At 48.1% G+C, this 18,126-nt stretch overlaps 1 protein-coding gene across 2 annotated transcripts in view; it reads left to right on the forward strand.

Moving 5' to 3' along the window:
* Positions 1-18,126, forward strand: part of LOC146783261 (uncharacterized) — a 633,740-nt gene that overhangs the window by 194,107 nt on the left and 421,507 nt on the right. For both annotated transcript variants that reach the window (XM_085633763.1, XM_085633764.1), the window contains exon 3: positions 4,960-5,694. In XM_085633763.1, the coding sequence (XP_085489889.1) occupies positions 4,960-5,694 (735 nt within the window). The remainder of the gene's footprint in view (positions 1-4,959; positions 5,695-18,126) is intronic.

Raw genomic sequence — 18,126 nt, forward strand, 5'->3', positions numbered from 1 at the left:
GTATTCTTCCTTAGGCCATATGACCACATTGCCCCCTTTATCAGACATACAGATCAAGAGATCAGGATTATTATTCAATTTACGAATAAGGTTTTTGTATTCTAAATCCTGTTGTTTAATCCTCCCATTTTTAGAGCTTGTGGCCCGGTAAAGATTTTTTAGATCATTGGTAACCATCTCCTGATAAATATCGATGGCGTCCTTGGGCATCATGGGGATAAAGCTTGATTTGCCTCTGAATGGACGTAAGCCGGCACATGGATCAGAGCTGATAATTGTTGCAAGCCTGTCCTGTGTGGTTTGTATATCGGCTGGTTGACTCGAAGAGTCAGAGTCCATGTTGTTTAGTTCAGCCAGGGTGAGGAGCAGGTGTGCGTCTGCTGCTACCAGATTGTATTCGCTGGTGGTCATTGCATTATCGGAAGATGCGGTATTGGATTTGTTGCCTGCTTTGATGGTGAAGAATTTCTTTAATTTTAATTTCTTTGTAAAGCTGAACATGTCTGCTCTAGTTTTACAATAATTAAAGTTATCGCCAGCACAATACGAGAGACCCAAAGATAGAATATTTTCCTCAGCAGCAGTGAGAGCAAGTTTGGAGAGGTTGACTATGGTGTTGTTGTTTTTACCTCCATTTAGCGTCGTCGCCATTGTGCTTTTCTGCCTCTTTGTGCGATTGGCCTTTCTTCTGGCGTTGCGTTTTTTGTTTTGCTTGACCCTGCGATTGCTTGTGGATTCCGCGGCCTCAGGGTCTGGCGGCGGTCCTCGGCTAAAAAATTCAGCTCTTCTCCTGGTTGTAGGATGCTGGACTTCAAGCATCCACGGATCATTTCTTCCCCCTCGCTGCCACTGCCACTGGTTAGGGAAACAGAATCACCTGTGTCTGATTCCACTGGTATACACTGTTCACTGGTAGTTGGTGCATCTCGTGTGGTAGTAGCCAGTTTGTCAGAACGTCTTTTTCTGGCACCGTCATAGCGGCGAGCGAACGTGAAAATCTGACCAAGCTCGTAGTCCTCTTTGTCCCTCTTTGTATATATATACCACCAAATTCCCGTACCAGGAAATCACAGAGCACTCTGCGGTTCACAGTCTTCACTTTAATTTGGCAGACACGTTTCAGCAATTATGCCTTTCTCAATGCCACAGTGTTCCATTAACCATTTCACCACATTTAAAACACTGCTGTCTCCTCTTCATTGGACAGGAAAAAGTGCTATAAGAGAAAACGGACTGCATTATGCTCAATGTTATCTATTAACTCAGTCCGCCATTTTGACATGCATAGTTCATTCATATTCTCTCAGTGAGTGTGCCTTAATACTCGTAAATCTCCTTTCAGTAATGATAGTTATTTAGTAGAAACAAGTTATTCATGGCACCAATATATCCAATTGCTTTCCGATATTTCACTCACAAATGTGGCACAGAGGAGACAGTAATATGCAAAGTACAGTATGGAGCATTATGGCTGCTGGGCCTGCTAAGGCCATGAAAATGTTATAATTAATACAATGCAATTGGATGCTTTAAGCAAATAAAAGGCAACATTGATATAATAGAGGATACATTTGTGACTACATATGGGGTTGTATATACTTCTCTTTACAGGTGTATATGGACATAATACAAACAAATTGTAAGTATGTTTTCACATGTCCCTTGTCCTAATGTAAAGGGACATGCTAGTTTCCCATTCGAGTGCTACCCTTCATGTAGGTATCTGATACCCTGCCATTTTAGCATCATAATGAATGTGTTTGGCCAAACTTATACTTCTCTAAAGTATTTTTCAGGAAACCCAATTCCACCCAGTCAAAGCATTTTTCTGCATCTAGAGATAACATAAATGCTAGGTTTGCCTTCTTTTTGGCTTTGACCTCCAGGTGGACTATTCTATGGATGTTATCATGCGTCTGCCTTCCCTTAATCAACCCCCAACTGATCTGGGTGGACCAGCTCAGGAAGTATCCACCTTCAATTTTGTCAAAAGGATCTTAGTGTATAGTTCAGCATCTATGTTTTGCGATGCTGTAGGTCTATATGAAGGGCATTTCTTAATATTTGTAATGGGTCTCAGAATTATTGCTTTATGTGCTTCACTCATTGAGAAGGACACTTCTTTTTCCTTAATAATTGTATTGACACAAAGTGTGTTGCTAACACTAATGCAGATGTGTGTAGGAAGTATGCATTTTCTACGTGGTCACCCCATATTTTTCACCTTTTGCTGGACACTTTATTTTTGCGGGCTTTAGAACTCTGTGCACTTTACCCCTTCTAACCAGTGGTTACGTGCATGTGTTCCTCATTAAACATGGTAGAGTTGGCTGATTCCTAATTGGCATATTTAACTTGCTTCTGAGTACTTAGCATATTGTATAAAGTGTACCAAGGGCGTAGAAGTGAAATGCCACTAGTGGACTGCAGCATGTATTGCTCAATTAACTAGAGTAGTAGTGCAAATATGGCTTCTAGCTAACACTGTCTAGCCTGACTGTTGTAGTGTAAAACATGCAATTCGACCAGTCCAAATAAACCCTTTTGCAAGTCAAAATCTAACTTTAAAAAAAAAAGTTACCCCTTAAAGCCTACAATGCAGAGGGCATGGTATTTAAAAGTAGGACATGTAGAAATTTATTATAAACATCCTTACAGTGACTAGCACCAAAAGCTATTTTTCACTGTCCTAGGTAGAAAACCAGAGTACCAATCAAAATCGTAATACTGTAGCTCTGGAATGGCATTACCTAGAAAAATAATTAAAATAACTATTATTATTATTAGTTATTAAAAATCTAATTTAGTGGTCAAGTTGATTATTTTAAATACATTTTAAGACAAAGTACATTTTAGAAAGTTGCCTTTTCCGTGCCTGCGTTTCCTGGAGGATAATTTGTATTTTCAAGTCAGTGGTTAGGATTTTAATAGGTTTGAAAAAGGTGCAAAATGCCTCCCGTTAGCACACCAGTATGGGTAGAGATGACTCCTCTGAGCCAAATAATTTGCAGGGTGGGGGCTTTGGATACCCTCTTTGACACTATAGTGTCAAATCCTGATGGATAGGTCTGCTGGTTTTACATATGCACACTTGAAAGGAAGGAAGCGGGATGTCATGACAATTCTTATGTATCCACTGTCTGGTTGCTCTAAAACTTCACTTTGTTCTAGCAGATATCTGTCTGTTGACTTTCATATAACACAAGTACATATTTGAAAGGTATAATACAGGATACCAATACCATTCTTACGTATCCACTGCCTGGTTGGTGGAAACATTTTTTGAGCCGTTCCCCTATTGGCTCTTCTTCAGGACTACACGGGAACCAGCCCCGTTAAGTGCCACTCGTAATAGTTCCTTTAATAAGGAAATACTCGTACATACATAATGTACATGCACTCAAAAATGCATATGGTTTGTAAGGAATTATCCTATATTTAGAGAACGCTATACTTTAGTGTCATGGTCAAAACCAGGGTCGAGGGGCCTGTAGTCAAACCTTTTTCAAAGACCACCTCGGTTCAATCACCTACTTTCTGCCCAGGGGACCGCATCTAGAAACATGTTCTAAACAGGTTGACCCCACTTTACTGAGATAACTAGACTTATTACGGTCTATTTTTTCTAGTATTCACCCCTGATTTTAACCTTGCCAACTAGGGGCGGGAATAAAATAGTGGCCCACTAGTTAGGCATTTTTAACCTCACTTTGTCCACTCCCCTCCACTTCATTTTTTGATAGTAAACCAGTAAGTGCTCCTGCGTAATCGCTGAGTCGCAGCACGCCTCAATCCGTAGAGGATGAAGATGACCCCCAATGATGAAGTATGCCACCTCGGGCCAACCCTGGTGGCTGAGGAGTGTCTAGAAAAAAAGCTTTTTTTCTAGAAAACTTTTGCAGTGGATTCTCGTTGCATCCGAAGATCACTTCCCTTGGGCAGGTTTTCTTTCGAAGTACTCGAATTTTTGTGTGACACGTTCTAATAAAGGACGATAAACCTAGCCGCTACCTCTAACCCACCACCCCCTGTTTTTCGGATTATGCATATATATATATATATATATATATATATATATATATATATATATATATATATATATAAACAGTTTTATAAGTCACACATGCATAGCACATCCCCATTCCACAGAAATGTAACAAGACTCCCATCTGAGTCTGTGGACAGTTGAAAAACCTATAGGCCCACCTCCCTTGTTAAATTAGCTTTACTATGTGGTGATCTAATCATTGTGCTACACAATACATCCCATCTTACATCTTTCTGATATGTATTTCTTTCCTAATGGGCTGAAGAAGCCACCAAAATGGACTTTCTGAAGTTCTATTGGGTAAATTGGTGACAGTTGAACCAAGAGAACAGGGTGTTATTTCTAGCTTTACCTCTTGTCTAAAAGTGTGGGTCTGGGAAAATCCCCTTTTCTCTCCATGCCTGTCCATTACCTGCAAAAACGAGAGCACCACAAACTAACTATCATTATTGAATCCTGTACATAGAACTCAACATTTATATTTATTAAGGTTAATAATTTTAAACCAGTTAATCAGACTGGCATAGAGGGGCTGACCTGCAAACGAGCCTCTTTATGTCATGTTCCCTCTACATGTGTCTCTAGGTTTCATCTCTGCCTCTGTGCTATTTTGTGCTATGCAGAAGCCCCACAGGAATTATTTATAAGTACTTTTTCACACAATAAGTCCAACAAAATGCTTTATCAAAGTTAACCTGTCATTATTTATAAGCCATGTTTTTGGTACAAAGATTGCAGTCCTAACAAATCATTTCCAGATAGAATCACTGTTCCTCAGTAGACATTGTTTGTAGACCATGAAGAAACTTGCAGGTACTCATAGCTGACTGGATGAGCATTCTAAGTGTTCTAAATCTCTCTTCTATTCCAGCTAATTTCATTCTTATGTTCTCTTATCTTTTTCCTTACAGGTCCCTGAATCAGATGACACCAAGAAGAGTTGTCTTAAGATGTGTCCCTCCCTTTCATCTAATTCAACATTCCAAAAGGTGGCCCCAAATACACCTAGATCAACTTTCAATACCTTTAAGTCTTCTGTTTGTGCACCTCAGTTGTATGGCAGTACAACTCGATCGTCTTTCAATGTCTCTTGTCCTTCTGTCTGCAGCTCTGAAGCATCAGATATTCAGTCACCAAAAAAATGCTCAAACTGGTTCACATCCTTCATCATTGATCAGATGCCGAACATCTACCAAAAGCTGCACTCTAGTGATATGCCTGAAATGTGTGATGAGCACCAGCTGAAAGAGTTCATAGTGTTCCTACAGGACCAAAACATCTTAGAATCCCTACAGGACGAAGCTGAAAAGGCAGTTTCTGGATTAGTGCGTGGGTCCATGTCCAGGGACATGGCTAAGTCTAGGATTGACACAGAAAAGGACTCCAGCTGCCTTGGAAAGAGCAGTCAATTATGCAGTGGGACCTCTCGCTCTACTTACGCTAAACCCAAAGGCATATCCTCCTTCAGTGCTAACTCTGGCATCTGTGGGTCTCACAGATGCTCTGCAGTAAACAGCTTGGATAAGGAGGTCATAAGGTCATCCTGCAGTATTGACGAGTCTCTATGCAGCCAAGAGGACCAGCCACCAGAGGGCTTTTGGGAAGAGGCCCCACTACAAGACTCGACTCTGCCAACATGCAGAAAGGTATTTGTTATCCTTACTTTCCTTACTTTACTTGTTCTTTGGCCACAGTATAAGGTGACCATGTATTCTCTCTTTGATTTCTGCAACTTTCTTTGTCATACTGTACCCAAATTGTGACTTCTGCAGCAGTCCGAAATTCACTTCGATAGCCTTACATTCAGAATTTTGGGTCTACTGTTGGACAGGTTATTCTGATGGTTACATCAACCTGCAGATTCCTCACCTTTTGAATATCCCATGTGCCAGCTTGGAATGGAAACATTCCGATAGATCTCCCACTCTGGTAGAGAGCGCTGGCTTCAACATGGCTCTGCATGCCGCACTGCGTGTTGTCACAGGATCCATTAAGCGCCTCCACTGGTGCGCTGAATTTAGTTTCCTTTTCTCCACTCCTACGCTTTTCAGAGCTCTTGAACTCTCCTCAAGATATTTCATTCGAACCTGATTTGATGTTTTCTTCAAAAATACTTTAATTAGGTCCCGTTTTCCATCGACAATGTCACCAGCTAGAAAATCAAGCTTCAAGCCATGTATAGAATGAAATGGTCAGCTAGTGATTACTGACCCTTATCAAATTTTTCTGTGGTGCGTTGGGTCGAATCATAGCATTGACGCCTGCTAAGATTGTACAAAAATGAACCCTAAGGAATTAAAAGAACTGGAAGCAAAATGGTTTTGGCAAGGGCTCGAGATGGAAAAAGGAGTTGACATACATCGCACCCAAGATCTAAGGCTCTCAGTCACAAAGGTAAGCTTACACTTTTGTGTAAATTTAAAATTGTTTGGTATTCACAAAGGGATATACGAGTAGTATCTTTATGAGTGTGGAGTCACATAAAAAGTTAGGACAGTCCTATTTTTTTATGTGCAGAGATTCCGCACTCGTAGAGATACTACTCGTAGATTCCTTAGTAACTACCAAACAATTGTAAACTTACACAAAAGTGTAAGTTTAACTTCGTGAATCAGGCCCTTAGTCTCCTTCGCATCATTAATTTTCTTTAAAGAACAAACATAAGCCGAGATGCCATGGATCTCAACATCATTCTTCCAAGAATAAATCTTCAAGACAGATGACCCTTCAGCATAATTCCTATGAAAACGTTCCAACACCTGTCGTGATATCTCCTACTTGACCGGCTCCAGTGGATCCACCAACTCCAAGATCTCCTACTCCACCAGCTCTGGTAGATGCCACTCTTATCAGCTACAGTACCGACTTCACAGATGCTGGCAATACCTGTGTCGCCGTTGCCTTGGTCCCAGGATAGTGATGCATACCCTATATTCCCAGCTCTGGCTACAGATCCAAGCAATTTCTTAAATGCAATGAATAGTAATTTTAACATAGCTATGATCCCATCAGGTGCGCCTTCGAGCCCCCTGGGTCAACTGACATACTTGTGAGGACGTGTCAGAAGTCTTATCAACAAGCGCCATTTTTGCCATGCATGCCACTGAACCTATGGCAGATTCCGACACTGAAATCTGTGTAGCTGAGGTTGGCTTTGCCACAGTTATTGCTTCTCTCTTGAAGGGGGAGTTCCATCAGCTCCAATACTGACTCCAGTGGCTCCGCAACCAACCACCAACGCTACAACTGGTTCCATTGGCACTGTTAACCACTCCTGTGGCTCCACAGCCATCCTCAGGTCAATCAATCAATCAATCAATCAATCAAGACATTTGTAAAGCGCGCTACTCACCCGGAGGGTCTCAAGGCGCTAGGGGGAGGGGGGTCCGCTACTGCTCGAACAGCCAGGTTTTGAGTTGCTTCCTGAAGGAGAGGTGGTCTTGGGTCAGGCGGAGGTGGATGGGGAGGGAGTTCCAAGCCTTGGCTGCCAGGTAGGAGAAGGATCTTCCTCCCATGGTGGCTCTTCGGATGCGTGGAACGGTGCCGAGGGCGTGGCTGGTCGATCGTAGCTGGCGTGTGGGAGTGTAGAAGGTCAGGCGGTTGTTGAGGTATCTGGGGCCCAGGTCGTGGAGGGCCTTGTGTGCGTGGGTGAGGAGTTGGAACGTGATTCTCTTGCTGACGGGGAGCCAGTGCAGGTCTCTCAGGTGACCGGAGATGTGGCTGTGTCGGGGGATGTCAAGGATGAGTCGTGCGGAGGCGTTCTGGATGCGTTGGAGTCTTTTCTGTAGTTTGGCTGTGGTTCCTGTGTAGAGGGTGTTTCCGTAGTCCAGTCGGCTGGTGACGAGAGCCTGGGTGACCGTCTTTCTGGTTTCGGTGGGGATCCATCGGAAGATCTTTCGGAGCATGCGTAGGATGTTGAAACATGATGATGAGACGGCGTTGACTTGTCTGGTCATCGAGAGGGAGGAGTCCAGGATGAAGCCCAGGTTGCGAGCGTGGTCCGTAGGTTTGGGTGTGCTGCCCAGGGCGGGGGGCCACCAGGAGTCGTCCCAGGCGGAGGGTGATGATCCCAGGATGAGGACTTCCATCTTGTCTGAGTTCAGTTTCAGGCGGCTGTTCATCATCCACTCGGCTACGTCTTTTATCCCTTCGTGTAGGTTGGTTCTGGCGGTGGCTGGGTCGTTTGTGAGGGAGAGGATCAGCTGAGTGTCGTCGGCGTAGGAGATGATGTTGAGGTTGTGTTGGCGTGCGATGGCTGCGAGGGGGCTCATGTAGACGTTGAAGAGGGTGGGGCTGAGTGATGATCCTTGCGGGACGCCGCAGATGACTTCGGTGGCCTCGGATCTGAACGGGGGGAGGCGGACTCTCTGGGTTCTTCCGGCGAGGAACGAGATGATCCAATCTAGAGCCCTCTCTTGGATTCCGATGTTGCTGAGGCGCTGTACTAGGGTGCGGTGGCAGACAGTGTCGAATGCTGCGGAGAGGTCCAGGAGGATGAGGGCCGCTGTTTCCCCGTTGTCAAGCAGGGCTCGGATGTCGTCAGTGGCTGCGATGAGGGCGGTCTCGGTGCTGTGGTTGGCTCGGTAGCCGGACTGCGAGTGGTCGAGGGATCTGTTTGTCTCGAGGAAGGCGGCAAGCTGTCTGTTGACGGTCTTCTCGATGACTTTGGCAGGAAAAGGCAGGAGCGAGATGGGGCGGTAGTTCTTGAGGTCGGAGGGGTCTGCTGATGGCTTCTTCAGGAGGGCGCTGAGTTCGGCGTGCTTCCAGCTCTCCGGGAAGGTGGCGGTGTTGAAGGAGCAGTTGATGATGTCCCGGAGTTGGGGTGCGATGACGGAGTCGGCCTTGTTGAAGACTTGGTGGGGGCATGGGTCGGTTGGTGATCCGGAGTGGATGGTGTTCATCGTGTGGATGGTGTCTTCGGTGCTGACCGGGGTCCAGGCGCGGAGGGTGGTGGTGGGGGTCGTCAGTTCGGTGGTTGGGTGCGTGGTCTGTGCGCCGAAGCTGTTGTGTATATCGGCGATCTTGCAGTGAAAGAACGAGGCGAGGGAGTCGCAGAGGTCTTGTGAGGGAGTGATGTCGTTGTTTCCGGCGCTGGGGTTGGAGAGCTCTTTGACGATGCTGAAGAGTTCCTTGCGGTTGTGTGCGTTGTTGTCTAGTCGTTCCTTGAATGCTGTCCTCTTGGTGGTGTGGATCAGCTGGTGGTGTTTGTGGGAGGCGTGCTTGAGGGCGGTCATGTTGTCTGTAGTCGGGTTTTTTCGCCAGGCTTTCTCGAGGGTACGGCAGTTCTTTTTGGAGTTTTTGAGGTCGTCGTCTAACCAGGAGGCTTTCTTGCTGCCGGGCCTGCTGGGGTGGTTTTTCAGAGGTGCGAGGTCGTCAGCGCAGTTGGTGATCCACTGTGTGAGGTTGTTGGCTGCTTGGTTGGGGTCCGTTGAGCTGGCGGGAGGGTTCTGGCTCAGTGATGTGGTGAGCTGGTCGGTGGTGATCTTGTTCCAGTTCCTGCGGGGAGCCTGTTGCGGGTGGTGGTGAGTCGTGGTTCTTCTGAAGCTGAAGTGGACACAGCTGTGGTCTGTCCAGTGGAGTCCGGTGGCGTGGCTGAAGGAGATGTACTTGCTGGAGGAGAAGACTGGATCAAGCGTGTGTCCGGCGTAGTGGGTGGGGGAGTTCACCAGTTGCTTGAGTCCGAGTTTGGCGAGGTTGTCCAGCAGGGTGGTGGTGTTGTTGTCGTTGTTGTTCTCCAGGTGGAAGTTGAGGTCCCCTAGGAGGATGTAGTCAGCGGAGGGGAGGGCGTGTGGGCTGATGAAGTCTGCGATGTCTTCGCTGAATTGAGTGCGGGGTCCTGGGGGTCTGTAGATGAGGGTGCCTCTGAGTGTGGTCTTGGAGTCGGTGTGTATCTGGAAGTGAAGGTGTTCGGCAGCTGTGAGGGTGTCGTCGGAGTTGGTCGTGATGCGAATGGTGTTCTTGTGGATGATGGCGAGGCCTCCTCCTGTCTGGTTGACGCGGTCCCTCCGGGTGATCTTGTATCCGTCCAGGATGGCGATGGCGATGTCGGGTGCTGAGGAGGTGTTCATCCATGTTTCCGTGAGGAAGGCGACGTCTGGAGATGTGGTGTCGAGCAGGTTCCACAGTTCCACGGCGTGTCTGTGGACGGAGCGGGTGTTGAGCAGGATGCACTTCAGGTGGTTGCTGCTGGTGCTCGGCTTGGTGGGTGCGGTACAGGGCCGGATGCAGGAGAACTTGCAGGAGTGGCAGCTGAATGGTCCTTGGGTGCGTCTTGGGGTGGCTCTGCAGCAGCCGGGGATCCGGCCGGGGTTGAGTGCGATGAGAGTGGCGGCGTTGTAGGACTTGCGGGTGGGCTGGTATCTGCGGGGGCCAGGGGGTCTGGCGCTGGGCGCGGGCCAGGCGCGGACGGGCGCAGACTGGCTTGCCATAGGCGCGCCAGCGGCGCGCCCGTTGCGCGCGTCCGCTGCACGCGGCCTCCATATGAGTGGGAGAGGGAGGGTGGAGCAGCTGGGAGGTGGGAGCGGGCGGCCAATGGGGTGCGAGGGGGGCAGAGCTACGGGACGCGGTGGCGGGAAACGGGCAGCGAGGGGGAGACGCGGTGTGCAGGGGAACAGAAGGCAAAAAGGAACACGATCTGGGCAAAAACAGGAGAGGGGAGCAATTCAAGGCAGCAAGGACACGGGTACAATGGGGGCAATTACAGGCACTCACTCGTGGGAACAGAAGAGAAGGGGGAACAAATCCAGGCAGCACCAAGGCACAGGTGCAATGGGGGCGATGCAGGCACTCACTCGAGGGAACAGAAGAGAAGGAGGAGACTGGCACTCAAATGCAGGCAGAAACAAAGCAGCAGCGGATGGCGGTCACACAGGGGGCTGCGTGGCGGTGAGGGGAGCGACCTGCCTGGTAAACAGGGTCAGAGGTCTCATAGAGAAGTACAGAGATTAGCTGAAGAGCAATATCTTTTCTTTGGAGAAGAAGAAAAATATGCTTCCAATAAGGACTTTTAAGGGTTGAGAGAGGCTTGTGGACTTGATCCTTCCCCCGAGGAGGAGTTGCTTTCACCTACTGGTGTACCATTTCCAGAGGTAACTGCATGCCATTCTATTATGCGTAAGGCAGCACAGATGTTACATTTGTCTCTTCCCTCTACAGAGATAAGGTCTAAAAATATAACTGAGGTTCTTCACTCCACTACACAGTCTTCAGAACCTTTATCACAGCCCATGATAATTATCATAATTATTTGGGAGAAGCCCAGTCTCCAAAACAATAGCTGGACACTATAAACCGGCACCTGGAGACCCTCTATTTCTTTTGTCACATCCATCTCCTGAACATTTGGTAGTACAAGCTTCCTGCTCTTTAGGTTCACACTTGGCTCTTTTCCGAGCACACCTTCGGATAGAGAGTCCAAGAAGAATCAGCCAAGAAAATGTACTCATCGGGCAATATGGCCCTCAAATCAACTAATGCCACATGTGCTCTGGGCTGTCATATCCATGCCTTACTAAATTTGGCTCATGAGATTATACCTAAATTGCCTTCTGATGACTAAGCTAACTTTAAGGAATTGTGAATTTAGCAGCATCTCGTCAAGTCATTCAGTCTGGAATGGATACAGTTGATTCTATGGCTAGATTTTTTAGCACAATTATTTCTATGAGACGGAACGCTTAGCTCAGAAATTCAGGGTTCTCCCAAGACGTCAAAAACACACATATGGACTTACCTTTTGATGTGTCACACATTTTTGGAGCAAAAGCAGAGCGAAATAAACATAGCAAAGCTACAGCTTGCTCCGTTAGATTAGATTCTCTGCCGAAAGATTATAAACAATTTCGAAGGTTTCGAGGATTTACCAGGGCCTTCTTGTTTTGAGGAAGACAACAATATGCTGCGCAGCAACAACAGCAGCAGCAGCAGCAACACCCCTCTACAAAGCCTACGAGGAGGTGTTAGATGGTGACACTTAACCTCCTTGAATCTTCACAAACATAAGGGTGGCAGAAACGGCTCATTTGCTAATTCTGGTATTTCCCTAACTAGACGATTGGCTCATAAAAGCCAGTGCCCCAAAGTTGGTGTCTTATCATTTGCAGGTGAGAACTCAATTGCTGATCAACCTGAATTTCTCCATCAACAACCTAAAATCTACCTAGGACCCTCTCAGTGCATCATTTTTATAGGGGTAGCACTGAATACTATTGAGAATCAAGCCTTCCCTCCTCCTCCTCAGAGGATACATAACATTCAGGCTATGAGTTTGATGTTTCAGAGATGGAGCGGTTATTCAGGTCCTAAAGGTCTAATGCCCGCAAGGTCTGCTAGCTTCTTGCATACTTTTGGTCACCCATGCATGCTTGCACATTAGGGCCCTCTAGTGGTGTCTCTGTAGACAGTGGTTCCAACATGATGGAGATCTTCAAGCGTCCATCAGGATTTCTAAGGACACTGCAGTGGACCTTCAGTGAAGGAAGGTGGAAACAGTTTTGCCTTCCTCCACCGGTGGCGACAGTCATCTTGGATGCCTCAATCCCAGTGTGGGGAGCTCATCTGGAGGAACTGGAGATCTGAGGATTCTTGTTACCAGAAGAACAGATTTCACATATCAATATGTTGGAATTGCAGGTGATACGTCTAGCTCTCAAAGCTTTCTCCCTTGCCTTTGTGGTCAGTCGGTTCAGATTTTAACAGAGAAGTCGACTGTGATGTAATATATCAAGAAGCAAGGAGGAGGAGGGTCTACAGAGAAGGTCTACAACCCTTGTCTAAGGCAGAGGACCTCCAGATTTGTGAATTTAGTAATCATTTGGCTGGAGAGGTCAGCTTACAAGCAGGCAGTCTCACTCGGTGTCATATAGCCGATCACGAGTGGCATCTCCAGTCCAAAGTAGTACAAGATATCGTCCATTTATGGGGGACTCCTCAGATAGACCTATTTGCCCCTCAAGAGTATGCTTGCTGCCAACATTCTGCACACTCCAGTAACTGATGCAGGGAGCATTGGGGGACATTTTACAACTAAACTGGGGTTTTTAGCTGCTTTATGCATTTCCTCCCATACCCTTCATTCTTCAGGTGTTGAAGATTGGGTTCGACTGGGTCCAAGTAATTTTAATTGACCCGGACTGGCCAAAAAGAGTGTGGTACGCAGGCCTGATTCACCTCTCATTGCACCTGCCAGACCATGTCCCTTTCAGGGTAAAACTCCCACAAATGTATGATAGGTTCTACACTGCCACCTCCAGAGCCCATACCTATACCATATTTTCTAAGCTGCACTCTGCCAAATTCCCCTGCGCAGCGGATATTAGCGCTGCTGCGGGTTGAGATCGACACTGACGCCATCCTCGCGCCAAGACCTTGGCCACGCCCACTCTTACGAGGCCACGCCCATCACACACTATATCAATGTGCATTCCCCGAACGCGCAGCGGGCGAGCGCAGCGGGCGCGCCGTCAGCGTGCCGAAGGCGTGCCAGAGGGAAGCCCGTCTGTGCCCGTCCGTGCCAGACCGGGCCCAGGGGTCAGCCAGGCCGGCCATACCATCACTTACTCGGCCGACTCCCTGAGGGATCTACAACTCCCCAACCTCACTCCCTCCCCTTCTACCATCAGACGCATCTCCATTACCGGTATCTCCCCAACTGATCGGCGCCCCACCAATCTGGTCACCCCCCTACCCAGCCTACCAAGAGCAATACCACCATCAGAGTTCTTTATCTAAACACCCGCTCCTTGGTTAAACATCACGCCGACATCTTCATCCTTCTATCCAACGAGAAACCGGACGTCCTCCTGCTCACTGAAACTTGGCTGACTGCGGACTCGCTTCCTGACATTCTGGCGGCCCTCCCCCCAGACTATTACATCCTCCGCGCCGATCGGCCAGGAAACCGCCCTGGGGGAGGGGTAGCGGCCATAATCTCCAAACGCCTTAACTTCATCTCTACTTCATCCATCTCACTCCTGGGAGTAGATAACCTTATCTTCAGCCTAAAAACGGATAGCGGGGCCTTAACTCTCCTTCTTCTTTATCGCCCCCCCCAACCGATGCCTTCCTTCGCGGCCACCCTGACCGATCAGTTGATCAACCTTCTCACTTCTCACCCCAGATTCGCCTTTTTCGGCGACCTTAATTACTGGTTTAATGACATCAACGCTGGGCCCCATGCCTTGGAGGTCTTCGAGGCTCTCACTAGCCTCAACCTGTCTCAACAAATCACCTTGCCTACACATATTAAGGGCCACATTCTAGACCAAATATGGACCCAAAACCTAACTCTTTCTCCCCCCTCCGTCTCACCCAGACCACCACTTAATAGATACCACCCTTACGATCAGTGGCAATCCCCCCACCCCACTGATGACCGGTGGTCTATCTCGCAAATGGAACGCCTATGACTCCGAAGGATTCCTTGCGACTCTCTCAGACACCCGCCCTGCCCTCGTTTCGCGAACCAACATTGACAAATTAGAAAGTGACATATGCTTCTGGCTGCAGTCAGCCAGTGACCAATTTGCCCCCTTAATCAAATTTCCCCCGACCAGACACCACAACTCCCACCGTTGGTTCTCGGACGACCTCAAAAAACTTAAACTGAAGGTAAGTCAGCTAGAAAGGGCATGGAGACGCAACTACTCCGTACCAGCCAGATCACAATACACCTCAGCCCGCAGAGACTACAAAATCGCAATACTTTCAGCCAAATCAACCCACTTTTCTGACCGAATCTCTTCTTCGGACAACAAATCTAAAAACATTTTTAAAATCATGAACGAACTGACATCTGACAACAGAACCCTCCCAGGCCAAACCCCCACCCAAGAAACTTGTGACGCTCTCAACCTCTTCTTCGTCGAAAAAATTAATAAAATCAAGGCATCGATCTCCACCGTCCCTCAGATCACCACTCCGGAAACTCCCCTTAACAACCCTTCCGCCTTCACCGAATTCCCCCCCATCAACCCTATTTCCCTAGTACAGCTTGCATCCCGGATAAAATCAGGTTCCCCGAACGATGGCTGCCCACCCTCAGTCCTACGAAGTGTATGTCATTCCTTACCTGAATGCATCCTACCTCTCTTGAATGGCTCGCTCAGCACAGGTACTGTTCCCAGATCCTTCAAAGAGGACATCCTAGTCCCGCTACTTAAAAAACCTGGTGCGGACTCAGCGGAACTCTCCAACTATCGCCCCATATCGCTTCTGCCCTATTTCTCAAAACTTCTCGAAGCACATGTCACTAGATGCCTCTCCAACTTTATTGAGACCTTTTGCTACCTGGAGCCTAATCAGGCCGGCTTCAGGCCTTTATTTTCTACTGAAGCCGTCATCTTAGCTGTTCTCGACACGCTGAGGAGAAATGCCGACTCAGGGACCCCCCAGGCCCTCGTTCTCCTGGACCTTTCGGCCGCGTTCGACACGGTTGACCATAACATCTTGCTCAACCGTGTCGAACAGGCTGGCATCCAGGACCCTGCCCTCAGCTGGATCCGGTCTTTCTTGTCTGGTAGAACACAAGCCGTCCGGCTGGGCCCCTACACAGCACCCAAGACCCCCACAACCTGCGGAGTTCCCCAGGGCTCCTCCCTGTCACCTTTACTGTTCAATCTATACCTTCGGCCCTTACTCCACTCACTCCGTAACTGGGACAACACAGTTTATAACTATGCCGATGATCTGCAGATCATCTTTCCACTCAACTCCCCCAATGCGATAGATAACTTTCACTCCGTTATGCTCCACATCCAAGATTGGATGAATTCCAACCAATTGAAGCTGAACCCCGGGAAAACCGAGCTTCTTCTCCCGGGCTCCAGCCCCTCTTTCTGGGGAACCCAGTTCTGGCCCACTGAACTGGGCCTCCCACCGACCCCTTCGATCTCTGTAAAAAGTCTCGGCGTGACTATCGACGCCGAACTCTCTCTCCGACCTCATGTCGGCTCCGTGATTTCATCCTGTTCCTTCCAACTCAGAAAGATCCGGAAGGTCAGTCACCTGCTCCCCCCACTTGCTCTGATTCAAGTAATCATATCTCTTGTGCTCTCCCGCTTGGACTTTTCCAACTGCATCTACCACGGACTTCCCAAAACCCTTCTCCACCGCCTTCAGGTGGTCCAAAACCAGGCAGCTCGTATCATCTTCAAATCTCCAAAATGGCAATCTGCCAAACCTCTGATGCATAAACTACATTGGCTGCCCATAGAACAGAGGGTGGCCTTCAAGTTGGGCTGCCTCACGTTCAAAGCCCTCCACTGCCCCAGCCCTGCTTTCCTGACTTCCCTCATCACTCCCTACTGTCCAAATCGCAATCTTCGCTCTGCTCATCTTAAATCACTTGTCATACCCAAAACCAGAACCAACAAATTTGGCGGACGAAGGTTCGCCCTTTTGGCACCGAAGTTCTGGAACTCCCTTCCCCTGATCGTCAAATCGAGCAGCTCCCTCCTTCATTTTAGGAAGCTGCTCAAAACCTTTCTCTTTCCCCCACCCTGCTAACCCTGCATTAACCCCAGATTGTGTATCACCTTTGTCCTATAGCGCCAGGAAACCCGTGGTGTCAGTGCGCTCTACAAATTTCATTTAATAATAATAATAATAATAATAATAATAATAATACCTTCATGCATGGATATTGAACGGGGCAATCTGAGTTCTTTCTCATTCTCCCCTGAAGTGGTGGACATAATTTTATTTTCCCTCAATCTGCTCCCTCTCAGCAGGTCTCCCTGACGCTATCTGTGGTCACCGCTCTGCTGCCTTCATTTGCCAGTGTTTTGCCCTGCTGATTCTTTGATTTTGCACAGGCTGTATCTCTATTTTGCCTGGTTGCATGCACCGCCTTAGGGAGACGCTTTCCCACTCTGCCGCTTCCCGCCCACTCCTTTCCGGCACATTCGCTTACCCACTACCCAGCGCTCCACCCCCTGCCAGGACTTACTTAATGGAGGTCACAGTGTGGCCGCACAGCGACCGCACCATCGGCACACAAAGGCAAGCACGTCTTCACCTGTCCGTGTCTGGACTGTGCCCAGCGCCAGTAACCCTGACTCTCCGATCACCCATAGATTCTCCTCTGCAGACCTCTGAGCCCTGGACCCCGACGCCACAACATAATCTGCTGCTGCATGCTCAACGCTAGGACCTTTTGCTTGCTGCCACTGTCTCTTTTTTCTGCACCACAGGAGCAACCAACAATGTTGTAGACACCGCAAACATGACTGTATCCACCACGATGACCGAGGCCGCCACAGCACAACTGCAAAGCATCCTACTCAATGCACAATCGCTCGGCAAACACGCCACGAAGATCTTGGACACGATCTCATCCCTAGATGTCATCTTCCTCACAGAAACCTGGTTGAATTATTTCTCTGCGACATACATCGCCATCGCCACCCTTAAAGGCTGCAAGATAACACACTGGGACTCAGTCAGCAAACAGAGGTGGAATTGCCGTCATCTACAAGGATGCCATCCACTGCACAACCTCCTCAGATGACTCGACCCTCATCAACAGACTTTTCAATATAGGCATACAGCAAAACACCCTCAAGTGGCTCACTTCCTTCCTCACAGGATGCACCCAGAACATCTGGCTGACTCCCATCACCTCTTAACCCAAGGACATCCTTGAGGCATACCCCAAGGATCATACCTCAGCCCCACCTTGTTCAATACCTACATGACCCTCATCGCAGACATCATCAGATCTCACGGCCTCAACATCATTTCATATGCAGACAACACTCAACTCATCCTCTCATTCACTGAAGACCCCTCTACCGCTAGAACCAACTTGTGCGACGCCATGACCAACGTAGCTAACTGGATGAGAGAAAACTACCTTAAACTGAACTCCAACAAGACAGAAGTGCTCATCTTTGAGAAGAACACTTCTTCATGGGACCAAGGCTGGTGACCAGTAGAACTCGGACCAACACCTATGCCAACAGACCATGTATGCAACCTAGACATCATCTTCGAACTGATCATGACTCGACAAGTCAACACAGACGGAATCCCTGTCAACACCAGAAAGACTGTCACTCAGGCCCTTGTAACCAGCCCCC

The sequence above is a fragment of the Triturus cristatus genome, chromosome 11 (assembly GCF_964204655.1).
Source record: "Triturus cristatus chromosome 11, aTriCri1.1, whole genome shotgun sequence".
Classification (NCBI taxonomy): Eukaryota; Metazoa; Chordata; class Amphibia; order Caudata; family Salamandridae; genus Triturus; species Triturus cristatus.